Raw genomic sequence first — 21,350 nt, 5'->3', positions numbered from 1 at the left:
ATCTTGGAAGAGATGACCCACCCATCACGGTAGAATAAAAGACAATCAATCACAACTTTGTACTGATTTGCCCTACATTCCTAGCGTGCAAGGCGACAACGCGACCAAAGTGTACCAGTAAAATTTTGTTACCTTACCTTGTTATTTAACCATTATGTGTGTCTGGTTTGGTAACAACTCCACCACTTAACCCACTGAGGTCTGTGCCTGTGCTTTCACAAGTGTGATCCTTGTATGTTTCATCACTTTTGAAGTCAAATATTTTTTTTCTTTTTTAAATCAAGTTTTAAATCTGTCCTTTGCTTAATTACATAGTTCTTGAACTGCATTTTGTTATAAAAGTTTAAAGAGAAGGTTCAAGTGTAAATACAGAAAAAAACAAGAGCGCTTGTGCACCGTTAACCTAATTAAAGTGACTCTAGGTTTATGTACAGCGCTGTGCAGGAGACCCAGTGGCTGTGGAGAATCGCTGTGAGTCACTATATTTTGTGCACTTTGTTCAGACTAAGATGCTTAGCCATCCTTCACCTGCTGTGCTGCACTGCACTCGAGTGTCAATGATTGGTATGTCTCTGAGCTGGCTTTATAAATGCCAAGAATAGTCCTTCACCTGGAGGAAAGTTGCTGCTAATTACAGCAGACTGAGAAAAACTTACTTTAAAATTGACTTCAGACTCCCAACTCTTGAGTCACGATCGCTCAAGAGTTGGGAGTCTGAAGTCAGTTGCGTTACTATTTTTCAACAGACGGTTGAAGCTGTGTTCAGCTTCCTGCAGCTTATATCGGGGTGATCGTGGCTCAAGAGTTGGGAGTTTGCCTTGTAATCAGAAGGTTACCGGTTCGAGCCCCGGCTTGGACAGTCTCGGTCGTTGTGTCCTTGGGCAAGACACTTCACCCGTTGCCTACTGGTGGTGGTTAGAGGGCCCGGTGGCGCCAATGTCCGGCAGCCTCGCCTCTGTCAGTGCGCCCCAGGGTGGCTGTGGCTACAATGTAGCTTGCCATCACCAGTGTGTGAATGTGTGGATGACTGGATGTGTAAAGCGCTTTGGGGTCCTTAGGGACTAGTAAAGCGCTATACAAATACAGGCCATTTACCATTCACACACACATTCACACACAAATGCAAAAACACTGGCAGTTTTTAAAACTCTAGATTGTATTTTCTCACTTTGCTTCCGTTTGTTCGCACTTATTCAGCCTTCTGTAAAACACGTTCAAAGGTTTTAATGTCTTTCTTTGTGTTTTTAACAATATTAGTGCAGGTGTTAAGCTTGTTGCATTTTAATGTCAATTCATCTCATTCTAAATGTGATGAGAATGTAGGCCAACTTTAGTGACATTGTTAAAATTTGTGTGTCAGCTCTGAAGCGAACAGGATTGCTGAGTTTTGTGTAAAGATATATATAAATGAGTATGTTGTTGTGAAAACCAAGACCAATGGTACTTTTTAATTTTTTTAGATCTGGTATTATACCAATGGGATTCTTCGTGAAGCAGGCTTTACTGAGAGCATACTTCCCTACATCACACTGAGCACAGGTGCCATAGAGACTCTGGCTGCCATCATCTCAGTAAGTATGGCTATTTGATTTATTACTGTAAGTCAGCAACAGCTTTCAGGTTTACTGTCAAGTACTAGGAGTTCAAAAATGAAAAACAAGCACAGACAGGCAAAAAAAAGCTGAGTGGTCAATATAACAACCAAAAAGAAGAAGAAATAACTCACATGGAAGAGAACAACAAAAGGTGCTGCAGAGAACAAAGAGAAAGTCCTGTTAACCCTCTCAAGGCAGGCGTTGCCGATTTGCAACAGTTCAAAACTAACAACCTGCTTACCCCACATACATATTTTATGAGTGTTTTTTACTCAGAAGTACCACTGCAGGACTTGGTTGTGCATTAGCAACAAAAAGTTTAATTTGAGCCTGAGAGGGTTAAAAATGATAGAGAATCCAAAAAGAAACCAAAACTCTGGCAGCAATGACCTGGGACCTGAAGTTAGTCAACATACAAACTGAGGGAGGGGACGAGACTCTGCGCACACACACAGGACTAATGAGGTGCAGGTGGAACCAATTAGGAAGAGCAGACAATTATAAAAGCACACGAAGGCAGATAAGATATTCTTGCAAACTGGAAAACCAAGAGTAATGAAAATTCAAACCCTTATCTAAGCCAGACACCATGACCCAGAAGGCCCCTCTGCTAATGAACAGTCACAAGGCACATTTTCTGTTTGATTGTATGCTTTGGTATGTTTGACAATTCTAGGTTTACACGGGTATGTGCTATGTGAGAGAGGTTTGCTGTTATTTTGTTAGCATTGGATGATGCTTTTTGTTGTAATTTACATTCCTGCACATGCATACACACTCTGACCGGCCACTTTTTTAGGTGCAGGGTTCAGTGTATTGTGCATTCAGAGATCCTGTACTGCATAGCTGGGCTGTGACAGGTGGTTGTTTGACTTACAGTTGCTTTGCTGTCAGGTCACCACAGGCCGGCCATGCTCCTCTGACCTCTGGCATCAATAAGACATTTTTAACCAGAGAACTGAGGTGCACTGGATATTTTTCTCTTGGAAATTCTCAGTAGGTCTGCAGCTTCTGTCTGGCACAAACAACCATACCACATTCCAAGTTACTTAAATCACCTTTCTTCTCCATTCTGATGCTGAGTTTGAATTTCAGCAAGTCGATGTCTTGATGCCATTGATACCATTGATACCATTTACATGGCTAAATGCAATGAGCTGCTGCCATGTGACTGGCTGATTAGGTATTATTGAGCAGTAAAACAGGTGTATGTTATAAAGTGTGTGTGTGTATTTGTGTAAAGTCAGTTCTATACAAGTGTATTGAACAACTACTAAATATTGTCATATTTATTGATTAAATATGACTCGTGATCTCCGTGAATGAAATCTGGGTAGTGTGAAGGGCAAAGACAAATATGCAGTAGTTGACAATCCTTTAACCCAATCAACCCAATCCTTTATTGTTACTATGTTAGCATATTCTAACATATTAGCAGCTCAGCTGTACTTGGATTGCTCTCAGCCATGTCATTTCACTTGACATGCTTTTTAGTATTACTTCCTCTGGCAGTAAATCACTTTCTAAATGATGGAGCAGGGAGCACTTTGTTTGGGAAACGGCTTAATGAAGTAGTTAGTTTGTTGGAGCATCTCTCCTGGCAGCTTGTGGGCGGAGTTGTTAGTATTTGACATCATGTGATGATTTACTTGCAATAGTAACTTTGCATAATCACAGTTATGATCACATAAAGTCAAGTCAAGTCAAGTCAAGTTTATTTATAGAGCACATTTAAAAACAACCAAGGCTGACCAAAGTGCTGTACAGTAAATACAGATAAAAATACAATAGAACACAATTTCGTAAAACACCTCGCTGATCAAATAAAAAATAAATAAACAAATAAATTAAACCTTTCTAAAAGCCAATGAAAAGAGGTGAGTTTTAAGAGCAGTTTTAAAAGTTTCTAGGCTTTTGGAGAATCTGACGTGAGGAGGTAAACTGTTCCACAGTCTGGGTGCAGCCACAACAAACGCCCTCTCTCCCTTTGTCTTTAATTTATACCTGGGAACATCTAAAAGCATCAGATCGGCTGACCTCAAAGATCTCCTGGGGCGATAAGAATCAGAATCAGAATCAGATCAGAATCAGAAACTTTATTGTCATTGTCATGAGAACAACGAAATTAAGAATGGTCCCCGATCATTGCATCATCCCTAGCAATATCAAAATATAAATAAAACAATAAAATTCAATAAATAAAATAGATAGAATACTTAAAATACTAATAAGATATAACAGTAAAACATTCACATACATTCCCACACACATGCTTCAGACCGTGCATAGATTAACACAAGAGTGGCGTGATGGACATTTTTTTGTAGTATTCAGATGTGTTATTGCAGTTGGATAACAGCTGTGTTTGAGTCTATTAGTCCTTGCTCTGATTGCCCTGTACCGTCTGCCTGAGGGCAACAGTTCGAACAGGGAGTGGCCAGGATGTGAGGTGTCTTTTATGATGTTTTGGGCCTTTTTAAAACAGTGGGCGTTGTGTAGAACTTCCAGTGTGGGGAGAGGGCAGCCAGTGATCTTTTGGGCGGTGTTAATGATCCCTTGGAGTGCTTTCCTCTGAGCCCCTGTGCAGCTAGTGTACCAGATGCATATGCAGTAAGTTAGAACACTCTCAATGGTGGCTCTGTAGAAGGACACCAGCAGTCTCTGTGTGATGTTATTCCTCCTGAGAATTCTCAGGAAGTACAGTCTCTGTTGGGCCTTTTTCAGCAGCTCGGAGGTGTTCACACTCCAGGAAAGGTTCTCCTCTATATTGACTCCCAGGAAGCGGAAGCTTGCCACCCTTTCTACACAGTCCCCATTTATGAATAGTGGTTGGATCTCTGCCTTTTTCCTTCTGAAGTCTATTATGAGTTCTTTGGTTTTTGAAGTGTTGAGGAGGAGGTTATTGGCCTTACACCATGACGTCAGCTGCTCCACCTCGTCTCTGTACGTAGACTCGTCTCCCTTGGAAATGAGCCCCACCACTGTGGTGTCATCTGCAAATTTCACAAAGATGTTGCTGTGGTGGCGAGGAGTGCAGTCGTGTGTGTAGAGAGAGTAGAGCAGTGGACTGAGCACACAGCCCTGGGGTGAGCCAGTGCTGAGACTCAGGGCTGAGGATGTGTGATGGCCAACTCTGACTCTCTGTCTACGGCCCGAGAGGAAGCTATTGATCCACATGCAGGTGCTGTATGGAAGCCCCAGGTCTTGTAGCTTGGCCACCAGTTTGTGTGGAAGGATGGTGTTAAAAGCTGAGCAGTAATCCACGAAGAGCATCCGCACATAGCTACCATGCTCTTCCAGGTGAGTTAATGCAGCATGGAGTGCTGTGGCTACAGCGTCTTCCGTGGATCGGTTTGCTCTGTAGGCAAACTGGTGTGGATCCAGGCTGCGGGGCAGGGCTGCTGTGATGTGTCTGCGGACCAGCTTCTCAAAGCATTTCATTACCACTGGGGTGAGTGCCACCGGTCTGTAGTCATTCAGGCCGGTGATGTGGGGCTTCTTAGGCAAGGGGACTATGGTGGAGGACTTCAGGCAGAGTGGGACAGTCGCCTGTGCGAGGGATTTGTTGAAAATCCTGGTGAAGATCCCAGCCAGCTGTCCTGCACAATCCCTCAATATTCGACTAAGGAGTTCTGACAGGTAAGAAGGTGCAGTGCCATTTAAAACCTTAAAAGCCAGCAGTAAGATTTTAAAATCAATCCTAAAAGCAACTGGGAGCCAGTGGAGAGAGCAGAGAACCGGAGTGATGTGGTCTCTTTTTTTTGAACCGGTCAACAGGCGAGCGGCAGCGTTCTGCACCAGTTGAAGGCGATGTAGACAGGAACGATCTAGGCCAGCATAGAGGGAATTACAGTAGTCCAGCCGTGAAGTAATAAAAGCATGGACCACTCTTTCTAGATCGTTCCTGCAAAGGTAAGACTTGACTTTGGCTAAAATCCGTAAATGATAAAAAGATCCCTTAACTACAGAGCTGATTTGTTTATCAAGTTTAAAAGCATTGTCAAAAATAACTCCAAGACTCTTAATGGAAGAAGTGCAATCGGAGGTTAGGGGTCCCAAAAAGTCAAGAGAGAAGTTGGGATCTTTAGGAAGCCCAAACACAATGACTTCAGTTTTGCTTTCATTAAGGTGTAAGAAGTTAAGAGTCATCCAAGTCTTAATGTCAGACAAGCAGGAGAGTAGCGGCTGCAAAGAAACATTGCAGTTCAACCTCAGAGGGAGGTAGATCTGAATATCATCGGCAAAGATGTGGAAGGACACATTATGTTTACGGAGCACATCGCCCAGAGGGAGCAAGTACAGAATAAACAACAGGGGGCCTAGTATGGACCCCTGAGGTACGCCACAGGTTAAAGGAGCTCTGGGAGATGACAGTTCACCAAGGTGAACAGAAAAACTCCTATTATTCAAATAGGACTGGAAAAACTTTAAGACAGTGCCCTTTAAACCGACACAATGTTGAAGGCGGGCTAGCAGTATGTTGTGATCTACAGTGTCGAAGGCTGCTGTCAGGTCCAAGGTTACTAAGACAGCAGCACAACCAGAGTCAACAGTTAAAAGCAAATCATTAAAAACTCTCAGTAGGGCGGTTTCTGTGCTATGCCGAGCTCTAAAACCAGACTGGAACTTCTCATAGAGATTGTTGTTGTCAAGAAATAGCTGGAGCTGCGTGAGGGCGGCTCGTTCCAGTACTTTGGACAGAAAAGGGAGGTTGGAAATGGGCCTATAGTTAGAGAGTAGGGATGGATCTAGATTAGGCTTTTTAAGGAGAGGTTGAACAACAGCGTGCTTGAAAGACATAAAACCCACTAATAAGACCATCTTACAGATATTCCACTGGAGACATGTTTCAGTCAGCAGCAAATGTTAGCGTAAAGCAGCATCAGTATACAGACATTATATTTTCAGGTTGTATGTCTGTCCCACACTGGAGGATTTACTAATTAGATTTTGGAGGTCAACAGTCAAAGCCACAGACACTTGTCAAAAACTCTAAACTTCAAAAAACTATTACGGTAAAACGTCTCAGAAATGTCAAGTAGGATACAATTATATTTTATGTAAGAATATTATTCACAACTTTCAGATACATATTTTCCAGAGAAGACAAAGCAGTGTTTGATGTATTGGACTTACGTTTGCCTCCTTGGTTCCCACGATAACTAACATAACTACTTGGATGAAAATCCTCTACAGTCAGTAACTGCCTGAAGTAAAAGGCTCTACCAGGTCTTTGATGCATCTCCCTTCAGTTTCTGCTTATTTGTGGCTCGCTCTTCTTTCTCATTTGTCTTCAGTAGCTGAAAATGATGCTCTATTGGGATGAGATCACGTGACTGACTTGGCCATTAGCAATATCCCATTTCTTTGCTTTGAGAATGTCTTGGGTTGCTTTTGCAGTATGCTTTGGCTCATTTGCACTGAGAAGCATTATTGGTCAGTTATGGAGCTTTTGATATTTGTTTTGCTGTTTTTAGAAATAATGAGGTCATCATGCACTTCATTTGTCATCTTTGGTCTCTCAGACCTTTTTTATGGTGCTGAGCCGGCCAGTGCATTCGTTCTTTTTAAGAACATACAGATTGTTGAATTAGCCACTCCTAAAGTTTTTGCTCTCTGATGGTTTATTTATTTTTTCAGCCAAATGATGGCCTCCCTCGCTTGCACTTTGCATCTTTTTGGACCTCATATTTAATGCGTTGAATCAACTTCTGATATGTCTGCTTCCATTGTCATGAAATCGGAAGGGAAAAGGTTTCACCTGGCCATGAAACTGCTTGTGCATCAGCCATCCTATTCATTTTAACCTTCTGAAAATGGTGACTTTGTATAAAAGCCAATATAACATTCAATGTAAAATTTTTCTAACCCTTGAATGAAAGCTGAAGGTCTGCACTTCAATCAGATCTTGTTTGTTTGATTTAAAATCCACTGTGATGGTGTGCAGAGGCAAAATTACAAAATGTGTCACTGTCCAACAGTTTAGGGACCAATCAGTAAAACTATTTTGCTGCAGTAGCAGTGATTCATGATGATGAAGGTACGCTATCGATCGAGATAACGTAACCATGTGTTACCCAATTCACACACAAAGCACAATGACAGGGTAAAAATATTTGATTTTTTATGACTGATACTAGAGCTTCCCAGTGCAGGGTCCTGTTCTCACCTATGATCAGTCAGTCTTCTGGCCAGTAACCAAAGGTTATAAAGTTGGCCCAAAAAGAGTTTTCTTTTTGGGATCCGTGGACTCACTGACAGAGTAAGGAGCTTATACATAAAGCTGGAGCTCACAACTGAACAGCTGCTACTTCACACTGAGTGGGAATGCTAATGTGGTATAGACACCGGACTAGGACACTACCTGAGTTTCCAAGGGAGGTATTCTTGGCATGCTGAACTGGGTGGAGACCACAAAGCAGATCAAGTTTACATTATAGTGATTGTCTATCTCTTCTGGCACGGGAACACTCTGGGATCCCCAGGAATAGCTACAGGAAGTGTCCAAGGATTGGTCTAATTGCTGTTATCCTCTTGTTATTGAGATGCATTTGAAATGCCAAAAGAAATGAACAAAATGATCAATCAAATTTTAGTTGAAGGAGCTCTTTGCCCAAAAAGGGCATTACATTTTTAGTTTAAACCAAATACTAATTGCAAAAATGCACTGGGGAATGCAGTATGTCATCTCTCCATATTTAATGTTGTGAGATTGTTAATGCCCTGCGTGGACTGCTATCTATTTCTGTGATTCCTGTAAGCATGAGCACAGATGATCTTTGATCTGCAGCAGTGAGGAGACCCCGCTGAGTGACTTAGCTGCCAGGTGACTGACTTCAAACACCAGCATGTACTCTTCAGATACCAGTTTTACCCCCAGCTCTGCAGTATCTCTTCATCAGGCACTGCTAACTCACCTCCAGCTGCCTTTACTGAACACTGAACCTTCTTATGTGGCTGACAATAATGATCATCTGGCTGTTTTGCTAGCATGCACAACGTAGTCGGAAATGATCCAAATGAAGCCAGCGTAAGCTTCAGATTTATGACTGTGTATTAATCCAATAAATAACTTGTCATGAGTTGTGACTTTTTGGTAACGAATGACAGAATCCACAACTATCGTAGCTGACACGTCACTCATGCTGAAGCTCAACTTTTTGCACCACAGGCGATATGTTATGTTATAGTCATAAACTGTACAAACTTTGCTCTTTAGAACTATTCCAGTTGGTACAGTGGTACAGTTATTAGTATCTAGAGGGTTCTGGGTTTGAACCCAACTAACTGGCTGAGACCTTTCTGTCTGGAGTTTGCATGTTCTCCCTGTGCCTCTGTGGGTTCTGTCTGGACACACATTCATTTGTGTCTCTAAATTGGCTGTAAATTTGTGTTAGCTCTGCCATAGACTAGTGACCTGTTCAGGGTGTTCTCTGCCTCTGGCCCTGTGACAGATGGTTTAGGCTCCTGCCCACCTGTGTGCAATTGCAATGGAATTGGATAAGTGGTTATGAAAATGGATGGATGGACAATACTTCAAGCACTATCAGGCAAATGTAAATATACAAGCCTTTATTTGTACTCTGTAATAAATATAAGTAGCTGATGGTGCAAACTCAAGAGCTTTACAGACATGTTTTAATCGTTCGTTGGTGTTAAACATTGGTTGGATGTTCACAATAATTTGACATGTATTAAGAAAGATGAATTTCAATTTTGACTTTGTGAGTTTAAGATATTTATGATTTTTGAATTAAAGTCTACACCTTACCTTTTCTTCAATTTAGGTAGAAAACATTTTAAAGTTAGAATTTAATCCCTGTATTTAACACTATATGCTTCGTAATATGAGAAATGAATGCACCTCGTGATGTAGCTCTGACTTTCATCCATTAACAAAGCTTTTCCTTTTACATAAAGCTGCCCACACACAATTAATTTCTTATACAAAGAGTTTTACATATGAAAAAGGCATGTGTTGCATGCCTCCAAATCCTGGTCCTTGCTTGTAAACACTAACAGATTAGTTGCAGTTTGCTGTTAATGAGTTTTGGGAAGCCCAGGCATCAAATGCACCCAGGAGAAATGTTCCTCATATTGCTTTATAGAAAAAAAATCAGATTTATTCAATGGTTTGTTAAATGTCACAATACTGCATTCTGAATTGCTTTTACCCATGCAGTACAATTCACTTTACACAGAAAAGGATACAGAGGTTTAAAATGAAAATGAGCTATTTATCATGAATGGCATTCCATTTTTTGCATGCTGTGCTTGTATTGCATCTTTTGCAATCACCAGCTAAAGTTTGGGATGTTAAAAAATTACAATAATGCACTGTGACCACAAAACAAAACATTTTAAACTGAATTAATGACTAAGAGAAACGAACATATAACAAGCTAACTATTATGATTTAAATCAAATGACCTATGCAGAGTTTAACGCTGTTTGATTAGCAGTTCCCCTTTGACAATGTCACTAGCTAATGCAATCCTTCTGTCCTCAGCTCATTAAGGCACTAGAATGCTTGTATTTGAGTATTTTTCTTCTTGAGCTATATATTAAAAAGCTCTTTTTATACTCGATTTTTCCACCGACAGGGCACATGGCAAGATGGAAAGAATCTACTGAAAGATTACAGTGAAATAGTTTAGAGACAAATAGTTCCTGAGAAATGTCAATGCAGCTTAGGTAGCTTAGGAAAAAAAGCATGCAAACAGACAAAACACAAACAAATTGAGAAAAGGTGCTCATCGAACCGAAAACACACGAGCTGGACACAAAAAGAAACCCATGACATAAATGAGGGGGCAACTTCAAGCAGTACAGATTGCAACAGATCTTATTTCCAGATGACAGAAAATGTAACGAACCTAGATGGGACTTGCTTGTCGTGCATATCAGAACAAATTGTTTTTGGGCAGAAAGAAAAGTTTCCTTGCAGATCTGGAAAAAAGGCTTTGTAACATGTCACTAATATTACAAAAGGATCTATTTTAACCCAAACCATGTTTTTAGCTCCCTTAAGATGCCTTTTGTTCTTACATGAGATATAAACACCTGGAATAAAATGAATGAAACACTCTGGAATGAAAGCCGTGCATGTTACTCATCCATCCAGCCAAATGTCTTTCCTACATGGACTTCATTACTCTTTATGCTACTTCTGCTGGCATCCTGAAGCCTTTATACTGGAAAGCCCAATTTCCAATTTAACAATTAAGCATCTATGTGTTCCAGTCACTACAGTCAGTTCTGTACTATTCATCAGCTACTGATGGACTCTTCTCTTTTCCTCCTCAATCTAGATCTAAATGTATCATTAAGCATTTTTACGATAACATGCTAAGCTTTATTGAAATAAATTTGTTATTCACAAACAAATCTACTGTAACTCCTTTAAGAAACCTGCCATGTTTACTAGTGACCTACTGGGCAATCGCCCTTTCATTGTGGCAGACTTGTCACTATAAGGCTGGTTAACATACAAGAGCCGAGGACTGCATGCCAACCCACATTATTTCATGCACATCTGGGCATGTCGTCACACATGTAACCCTTTGGCAAAACAAGCAAGTTATCTTGAAATAGCAAAATGGGTCTTCTGGTAGTGATGAAGCATTTGAATCTACAATAAAAGATCCAAACAGTAAAATGTGGATTTACTTTTAGCTGAGATTGTTTTTTAATGATCAATGATTTTCAGTGTTTATACAGACAGAATGGCCGGTGGGCCCTTAAGCTGTGGCCAGTTGTCTTGAATGGCTCATCTGCTTTTTGATGTGATGAAGAGTGGCATGACGTTTTAATCCTGCCAACCGTGACAGCTGAAGTTTCCATTCTGACCTCTGTCAAGCCTGCCAAGAAAGAGTATATTAGGTTGTGAGTATTATTCTGTTAGAGCTGTCATTTAATCCTGTTTAATCAGTACTTAAGTGTGTTATTTATAGGCACAAATACTCCTGACACAGAAACACATAATCATATTTGGTTTTGCTGCAAGTCATATAAAAATAAATACATATATTTATGACTCTCTATATAAATGTATCTTATTTTTAAGCTAGGAGCTGTATGATTAAGTCATTCTCAGAGTTACTGAGACATTATCATTAGCTAGAAGATCTTTATATAAGTTTGTGAAGTTTGCTTATTAAAACTGAGCGTGACATGATATTAAGCCACATTAAAGCAGCAAAATAAAACGTAACTGTTCAAACTGCTTTATAGGAATGACACAATGAAAAAATGATGTCTGCCAGATCACGTCTGTGACAGTCATGATAAAAAGTGCACTGTCTTTCAATTCTTAGGTTTTACATGCAAAAATCATCTGGTCCAGATCGTAAGATAACTCACAAGATGTGACATATTATAGTATGACATTATTTACTTAATGAAGATTACACAAAAACACCTCATTTGATAGCTTGTAGAATCTAACCTCAGCAGCAGGACTTTACAGAAAGTTTTCACATATGCAGCCCTATAAAAAACGCAATGGTAGTTTTGATTTTTGTGAAGGAGACGCTCTCATGACTAATTGAGCGATGTCACTGACTAGCCAATCTTTGGCATGTAGTCTGTTGATGTCACATTTTTGAATCACCTCGTATCGCTTGGAACCCTGGTGGAGTAGGTACTAATAGAAAAGCGGCTTAAGTACACCCTTACTTCTTCCATGGGAATTAAGAAGGTAAGTAGCAGCTCTGTGCTGCTAATTAAATGCACTTGGTTAACTGATCATCAGTCAGCAAGTGTGAGCACTTTTGCAAAAGCTCTGACAGTTTGCTGCTTTGGAACATTTAGGTATATGTCAGTACAAGTACATGCAATGAAGAATGAATGAAGAAGCAATTGTTGCCGCCCATCAGTGTGGGAAGTGTCATAAGGCTGTTTCCATCAAGTGGAAAAGATTCAAGAACATTGCCAATTTTTCCAAGAGTGGATTCCCCAGCAAATTCACCCCCTGAAGCCACAGAAACCGAAACTATGTCTCTAGCTTTATAGGCCTCAGTTAGCATGTTGAATGTTTAAGTTCATGACAGTGCAATTAGAAAAAGACTGTTTGCAATGAGAAATCTGGTTGCTATGTAATTTTTTCTCTAAAAAGGACATACCAGCATGGCTTAAGTTTGCAAAATTGCATCTGTTTAGCCCTAATGCAGAGCTCCACGTTAAGCCAAAAAGAAATGCAGCATATCAGCACAAACACCTGACGCCAACTGTTAAGCATGGTGGTGGAAGGGTGTTTTGCAACCACATGACCTGGGCACATTGTTAAGTTGTTGAGGTGAACGTGAGCTCCTCTGTCTACCAAAAGTATTTGAGGCCATCTGTCCAACAGCTTAGGAGACCTTAAGAGGGCTATGCATAAACAAATACCCACAAACATCAATGAATTTAAGCAACACTGTAAAGAGGAGTCAGCCAGAATTCACCCAAAACCATGTGACACTGATAAATTCATGCAGACAGTAATTACTTCAAATTATTGCTGCCAGAGGTTCTACAAGCTACTGAGTCATCGGGTGCACTTAATTTTTCACACATTGTTTCTAGATTGTGGCTTAAATATTCTTAAATAAATAATGACATTGTGAAATCTGTTGTGTTGTTGATCTGACGTTGTATTTACCTAAGTTTATGACCTGGAAGGGACTAGATGATTTTGAAATTGTCCTGATATGTAAACCCTTAAAATGATCAGGGGGTGTACTTTCTTTTTACCATCTTTGTACAGCACACAAAAGCTACAATAGACAAATGTGTGTTGTCACTTTGTGTCATATAAATATAAAATAAGGCTTATAAATATTCAGGTTCTCGCACCTTCAGAGGTCTTAATGAACTGGAGTTTTGCTGCTGTGTGCAAATCCGTGTGCCTCTGCAGTGTGGGTAGAGCCTAGAAGATTAATAGTTGGTGCCTACAGGGACTAGTAGGGTATGGACACTGTATTTACACACATGTACACATACATCCTAAGTGAACTGCAGTGCTTTTGGAGTCATTTACAAATGAAGACTGATATATTCTGCAACATGCTAATAGGAAACTGCTTAAAAAAGCAAAATTAAAGCCAATGTATTCTTGGAACATAAAAAAAAAAATCTGTTTTCTTCTTAAGAAAGCTCAGCACCTCCCCTACACCATACATAAACACCCGCTATCTTTGCCTCTCAGTCTCAACTCAGAAGCCCCTTGGTATGGGAACAAATATTGTACAAATAACAGTGACCTTTTTGCACAACGTCATGAAGTCCCACTGGTTTTAAGAGGTAAGAGCAGTGCCATTTAATTCACACAGACTATGATGGAAGAAGGCCTGCAGCTGTGGCCTGCACTTGAATAGGGTCATGGCTCATGCTGCATCCATAATCTAGACGGACCCGGTCAAAGACCTACTGTGACAGAATCACTGATGAGCCACATGCAGTGTTATGGATGATGAAATCTGTATGTATATGTTACTGTATATATAGGCAGCACCTCAGACCATCCCATTTGTGATGGTAATTCTTGGATATAAGCCTTTGCTTCACTGAAGCAAATCACAGGGTGAACTGTGAAGTAAATCAGCATATCAGCAAGGTTTGAGGGATAGGACAACTTTGCAAAATGATGCCATCTAAATCAGTGATATGGTTACCCATGAGACCAGTAGGAGCCAATCAGATCTCATTTATCGGGAAAGTCAAATGTTCTTAAGGTCAGACAATGCAGAATCACTTTAAAGACTCTGGGAAGTCCTGTGATTGTAATGACTTCTGGTCTTTCAGGACACATTTGATTTGGACCTTTATAAAGTGAGTCAACCTATGCAAAGCTACAGTACCTTAAAAGATGCCCAGATGTTGTGCTGACCAACTGGCAAATTCCCTTACAGATATGTCGGCCAACTTTTTAAGCCAGGACCATAACCCTCACTCTGATAAACTGATGATCAGTGACCTTTAATGGCTTTACTAGACTTTACACTAGAACCATTAGCATTAACTATTTGTTTTTAATCTATCTCCTGCACTGATCAAGTAAAAATAAAATTCCAGAGGTCAGTACGCTACAAAAACTGGCTGTAATGAGCTCTGCCAACATAAAGAATGTGTCTCTAAATAATGAAAAGGTTTCAGCAGAGATATATCTCACTCTATATATAGCGTACACATATAATGTTCATATTTCATTTCATTTTGTTTGATTATTGATATCATGCTTGGCACAGTTGTTGTCGGGTTAGTTCTTTGTTGCACTGCAGCGTGTGACAATGAGAAGCTACACTTTAGCTATTAGCAGTGACTCATTGTCATTTTACCTGAATCCTTGAATCTCTCTCTTCCTAATTATGTTCCTCCATTAATTTTCTTACCACATTAATTTCACCCTTCTCATCACTTCGCCTATTCTCCACAGCTGGTGCTAGCAGCTGCAGCCTCCTGTCACTTGTGAGGCCTGGTTATTAGTTGTTTCTGGTACTACTGTTCACGGTGCAGCTGCTGCGATAGCTAACATGTTGGTTAATTTGACACATTATGCTTTTACTTCCTTTTTATAGTTTTCTCTCAGCTTTCCAGCTTTCTCACCACTTCTTCCACACTAAAGCTTTTCTAGACAGTGAAGGTAGGGGAGGGGCCGGTCATGTTAAGAGATGTGATTGGGCGGATGGGCTGCTTTCAGTGGTTGTATGGGCGGAGTGCAGTTAATTTTTTTTACAAATCATTCAAGGAATGACAAATTCTAATAGTCATAAACTTTATCATGGTGGACCATTGGCATGTGGATCCCAGATCTATAAATTGGATAAAATTAACTCTGCAGCCAAAAATGATATACAAAACCCTGTTGTTTATTATGCTGTCTTTTCTCCAGGGCTTGGTGATAGAACGAATTGGCAGGAAGCCCCTTCTCATATTTGGTTTCTTTTCCATGGCCGTGTTCTTCAGCCTACTCACAGTTTTTCTTAATTTCCAGGTAAGCCACACTTCCTGTCCTTTATACTAGACATACAATATCTGAAGAGGCAACATAAAAATATATTCTGAGAAAACATGGATTTTAACACAGTTGCAAATCTCAAACTTCTAAAATTCATCAAAATTCTATAAATGTACATATATTTATATAAAAAAAAGCACTTTTATTATGAAACATTTTTTGCATCATTCAGTATCATTAAAATCTTGAACTGTAATTACTTATTAGCAAAACTTTTACAATGCAAAATATTTAAATACCACACAGTACAGCAGCTGTAATATATAACAAAATACTGATTATGTCACTTGCTCTCTCTGATTCCTTTCAGGATAGAGTGTCATGGATGCCCTACCTCAGTTACGTCTGCATACTCGCTGTGATTGCCTCCTTTTGCTCTGGACCAGGTAAAACTACTCACATATTCTGTTTCGATCAAAGTAAACACCCTGCAAGCAGATTAGCTCAATAATCTGTGTCTGTAATTCAGTGAAGTACTGTACCTGTTGTATAATCAATGTGACTTTCCCCAACTCCGGCCTGGAATGATTGGCATCGCAAAGTAAGCTCCTGTCATATATTAGCATACTAAAAAAGGAGCCATACAGTATACAGTGTATGTCATTGTCCTGCAAATGTGGCAGTGTCCACGGCAGGTCTTGTGCAAGTTTGACTTTAAGTTTCAAGGTGAAGCTATTCCTGTCATCACACATGCTCATCCTTGTGCAGTAATATCTCCAGGGAGCATTCACCCAGTAAAGTGTCTCAGTGTCTTTAGAATGAGACTGAAATTGCAGAGTAGGAGAAAATATCAAAAACCTGACACGCACACAACAGTAAGTGAAGCACATTTTATTGTTTTATTTTTTTCATACCAAAGTTCTTTAATAAAGAGGAAGAAAATGAGACAACCTTATGCTGAGACACAGACATAATGCACATAACAACACCATTTGAGTCAATCAATTCTTTTTAAGGTGCATTTTTGAGGTAATCACTGAGGAAAGGAAGATCGTTTGACTGCACAGTGATGATTTATAGCCTATTGAAACAAATGAAGCTTCTCACTACTGATGCCTGGTGAATGGCTTGAGAGTGGGGGTGGGGGTGGGGTTTCACCAGAGGGATGACCCCAGTAGTGATGTGAGCCTTCCAGTGGATAAATGAGCAGCCACACCTCCTCTTAAGTCACTTCACCATGGAAACCATGGCCCAGATATTTCAAAAACAAAGATTATATTTCTCCATAAGAGCAGAGGGAGATTTTCCTGTTTGATAATGACAAAAGGCAGAGCTGTAGCTTTTATTTTTGTTTATTGTTTATTTTCTCTTTTTAGCTTCCCCTTTCATTGAATTATAATTTTATTTCTTCAAATATATGATTTTTTTCTTAATCTTGGAATCTTTGAATCTTGAAAGCCTTCTTTCTTGTCTCTCTGTCTCTTGAAGCTGCTTTCTTGGTATTGTTTTTTATATCTGAATGTTTCTTTCTTTCATTTTCCTCTTTTTCCAATTTGCAGTTTGATAAGGCCAGCATTCAAAATGCTTTGTCAAATGTCATTTTCATTTTCTAATGCTAATGCTAATGCTTTGCGTTGTACTTGTAAGAGAACAAAAACTAAACCTTTTTAAAAAAATGAATCTTTTATTCAAATCTTTCTTTTTCTGATCCTGATTGTCCCGGATGAGCTTATTACTTTCCAAATTTGGTTGTGTTTTACTTCACTTCATTTCTTAGTTTTCTGTATTTTAGCACTATGAACTAGTATTTGAAATATAATCAGTGCAGCTGTCACAGTTGCAACAAATTCACAGATTTTTTTTCTTTAACCAAAATAATGTCTTGGCTCATAGGAAATCATCAGATACAGATTTGAGTTAGTCCTTGTTTGCATTGGTGTATCTTGTGCCTTTGTAGCATCTTGTATGAAGCTCACCTGGACTGTAGTTTAGTCGTTATCGCTCTCTCACCCTGTCCTTTTTGCCATTCTGCTAAACAGAGCAATAAAAGAGATAAATAATCTCTCTGTGCTTCTTCATATGACTGTCGCAGACAGTTATCCAGCTTTCACAGTGTCAACGTAACATTCAAAACATGCAGGAATGACACACTTTGGGCGCTTGTATAGTACTTGTTAGGGTTTAGTGGTGCGATGGGATATTTTAGAGGAAGCTGAATGAGCCTCAGACAGCGCTGTTACTCAGTGTGAGATCAGGGGAGTGACTTTATTGGATTCCCTGTTTGCACTGTCCTAGAAAGTGCTGTCACAAGGACTAATAGCCAATTTGGCATAGGCTTCAGTTTCTTCACTGTGTCTCAGGGTTCACCTTTAGAAGAACAAAATTTGGCAGACATATTTGATGGCTTTTAAGTTCACTTCCATCACTCATGGAGATTTTTATAGACGACATTAGAATAGATTAAAACTGTGATCGGTGGAAGGTTAATTTACTGCTAGCAGTTGCCCTCTGCAGCAGTCTTGTTACATGGGAGAATGCAACAGAATAGACTTAACTGGGTTTTGTAGCAGTACACTCAAACAACACTGTGACACCCTTTGGTTATTACAGTCCACCACATAAATAATTATATTTTTTGTGAATTGAATATTGGTATGTTTTATCGTTTAAAATAGTGATGTATCTAAAACAATAGCTCAGCGCTGGTTTAGTTAATGCTCTGTAAAAATATCATGTTTTCATAGTGTGGTTGCTTATGGAACTAAAACATATTCCCTCAACTGGATATTAGTGCTGTCAAATAGAAAACGATGGACTGGAAGATGGAAAAAGGGCAAAGTGTAAAACTGCAGTCAAGTGAAAATGTTAATTACATTTATAAGTTATAATGTAAGTAACATTTTTAATTATAACCAGTTGTTTATTAATGCTAAACTCTCATGAAATCTGGCCAAGCATGTATCCATATGGCACCACTGCAGTAAATTACTGGCGCCAATAAAATAGATGTAACAGGAGGTCGTCAATTAAAGAAAGGAAAGGACGAAGCTTTGATTAGCTTGCATCAAATTATTACCACCGCTCTGTGTGACAGCGTTCTACATTTTACAGCATTTAAAATGTTTCTTTAGGGTAACTTATAAAAATGAATTAGCTGTAATTACTGTACATGGCAGCAAAATTAAGACATACAGAGATAATAAAATGATATGTTATGTGTCAGTATATAATACATAATTATCTTGTCCTTACCAAAGGTAAAATTATTCAGTGACAAACTCACACGACCAGCAACACGAGACACTGTTTCATTATGTGTCGAATAAAAACTAAGCCACAATGCAGAATGTGTGAAAATAGTACACCACATGATTGTCACTGTAGAACCACCTTTAGCAGCAATAAGCCGAAGTAATCATTTTCTGTATGAACTCATCAGTCTCTCATTGGTCAACTGTTCTTTACAGTGTTGTTTCAGTTCATTCAGGTTCTGTCCTGTTCCATGACTCAAAAGTCTTGTTGTTTTTATGTTGCCTTGATACATAAAACCTTGGGTCTGAAAGAAGGCCTACTTTCTTTTTTATTGTGATTGTGTTGCGCTATGAATTTGGCATTTTGTCCTCAAACTTTATAACAATCCTTGAACAATACAGGTGATAATTAAATATTTGATTCTGGCTTCTTTTTATCAAGAATAACTGTAACATATTTTCGGGAGAGGACAGGACAACAACAAAATGTGCAGATTCAGTCTGAACTGAAACTTAGTTACAGATTTTACAAAGTCCTCCAACACCTGCTCATTACAGCAAACACATATGTCCACACACCTTGTTTGGTACAAACTACTGAATGTGCTGTTTTTGACATATTACTTCTAATAGTGACAGACAGCTGTCGAAGCTTCAGGAAGAAAAAAAAATATGCACATTTTTCACACGTAGACAGATGTTCAGATGATTGACAGGTGAAACTGCTGTCTGTTGAGCAAATCCATTCTTGTGGTGTACACTGAAGCTGTTGTGGAGCATCCTTGATGCAGATATGTCTAGTCAAGATTTACTGGGTCTTTTCATAGCTGCAGGCTGTATATTGAATCACTGTATACGTTCATGAAGCTAATGATTTGTGCAGCTGTCACCATAGGGACAGCGATTATACATTGAAGTGCAAGGGTACTGAAATAGAAGCATTCGAGTACTGCAGTATAGCTCCACACCACTCCTTTTTTAAATTTCTTCTAGCAGGCTGACACTCTCACCTCAACTGGAAATTGCTGATTCTCTCTTTTTGTCGCCCGTGTTGAGTGTTGAGCCCATGTCAGAAACCACTCCTGAGCTGTTTCTAAACCCATTTAACTGTGCCTCCTATTTTTGTAAACAAATAATACTGCATAGTCTATAACAAACTTACGCCGCATCCCATCACTCCTTCCATCCCTACACTCTGCATGGAGAACAAGTTGAGAGCTGTCATTTCGAAGCAGAAGCAAGTCAATAAATAGTATCTTCCTAAAATATATCTTTATTTTATAGAGTCCTGGGATTGCAATTCCTTTTATCTTGCCAAAAAGTAAATAGCTTTAATGCTGTTGTCACTGTTTCCTGTGGGACAGCAGAGATAAATGCAACCCCAAAGTGTAGTGAAGTGTTTGTTAGTTTGGAATATTGTCTTTTCCCCCACGGCACTGGTGTTTCTTTCAGTGGTTGTGACATATTCTTCATTATTTTTCATTTATGTGGGTACTTATGTTATACGTCATGAATCTAAAGGGATATGATTTGAGTGGTAGTGCCGAATTGTAAATCCACATAATAAATATCCTGTGAATCTTGGGTTCAAATCCAAATCCAAATCCAGTTTATTTATATAGCACGTTTAAAAACAAAACGTTTGCCCAAAGTGTTGTACAGAAACACAGGTTGGATCCAACTCATTAATGATCTTTGTGGGTCTAAGCCAGGGGTGGGCAACTCCAGGCCTCGAGGGCCGGTGTCCTGCAGGTTTTAGATGTGTCCTTGAACCAACACAGCTAATTTAAATGGCTAAATGACCTCCTCAACATGTCCTTAAGTTCTCCAGAGGCTGGTAATGAACTAATCATGTGATTCAGGTGTGTTGACCCAGGGTCATATCTAAATCCTGTGGGACACCGGCCCTCGAGGCCTGGACTTGCCCACCCCTGGTCTAGGCCAATACTTTATTTTCACAAAACCTTCTAAAATTAATTATTACTTTTACGTAATTAATTTTAAATGAGCTCTACTGGATTTGTAGTACTAAACAGTATAACAGATATCTCATTCCAACCCGATGTCACGACAAAGCCTGAAACAGACCACTGTGTCCATTTCAGGCTTTGCCTGTCCAAACTGTGAAATGGACACGCAAGCAGAAGTTGTAGGAACAGCAGAGGGTAATATTTTATTTTGAGCCAACATGAAAATAATCACAGGAAAGCATTTAAACAGACATAACACATTTACATGTATGTACATATAAACATATATACATATAAACCGCCTAGCTTAATTGATTCTGACAATTTACAGACCCTGGGATGTACTTCATAAGTTTTTTGCTCACTACCAACTTTATGGCTTTAAATATATTATCTGCCCCTATTTGTAATGCAATTTCTGCATGGGTGTCCATTTCACATTTTGGAGAGGCAAAGCAAAATGTGAAATAGACCTGCTGGTCCACTGTGTCCATTTCACGTTTTGTCGTGGGTTGCTCAATCGAGGGAGGAATATCCTCAGCTTGCATCCTGCTGAATATTCACTGCAGCGACGCCTGCTTCATGGGCCTGCAGCTCT

The 21,350-nt window shown here is 39.5% G+C and overlaps 1 protein-coding gene across 3 annotated transcripts in view; it reads left to right on the top strand.

The window, feature by feature from the left end:
• slc2a9l2 (solute carrier family 2 member 9, like 2) overlaps positions 1-21,350 on the top strand; it is a 105,870-nt gene that overhangs the window by 54,421 nt on the left and 30,099 nt on the right. For all 3 annotated transcript variants that reach the window (XM_085456079.1, XM_085456080.1, XM_085456078.1), the window contains exons 9-11: positions 1,461-1,571; positions 15,466-15,567; positions 15,902-15,977. In XM_085456079.1, the coding sequence (XP_085312205.1) occupies positions 1,461-1,571; positions 15,466-15,567; positions 15,902-15,977 (289 nt within the window). The remainder of the gene's footprint in view (positions 1-1,460; positions 1,572-15,465; positions 15,568-15,901; positions 15,978-21,350) is intronic.

The sequence above is a fragment of the Copadichromis virginalis genome, linkage group LG5, assembly GCF_057382275.1.
Source record: "Copadichromis virginalis isolate Kocher_CV1m ecotype Utaka linkage group LG5, C_Virginalis_male_GT1.1, whole genome shotgun sequence".
Lineage (NCBI taxonomy): Eukaryota > Metazoa > Chordata > Actinopteri > Cichliformes > Cichlidae > Copadichromis > Copadichromis virginalis.
The sequence above is the reverse complement of the archived record's forward strand: the minus strand, read 5'-3'. Positions and strand labels throughout refer to the sequence as shown.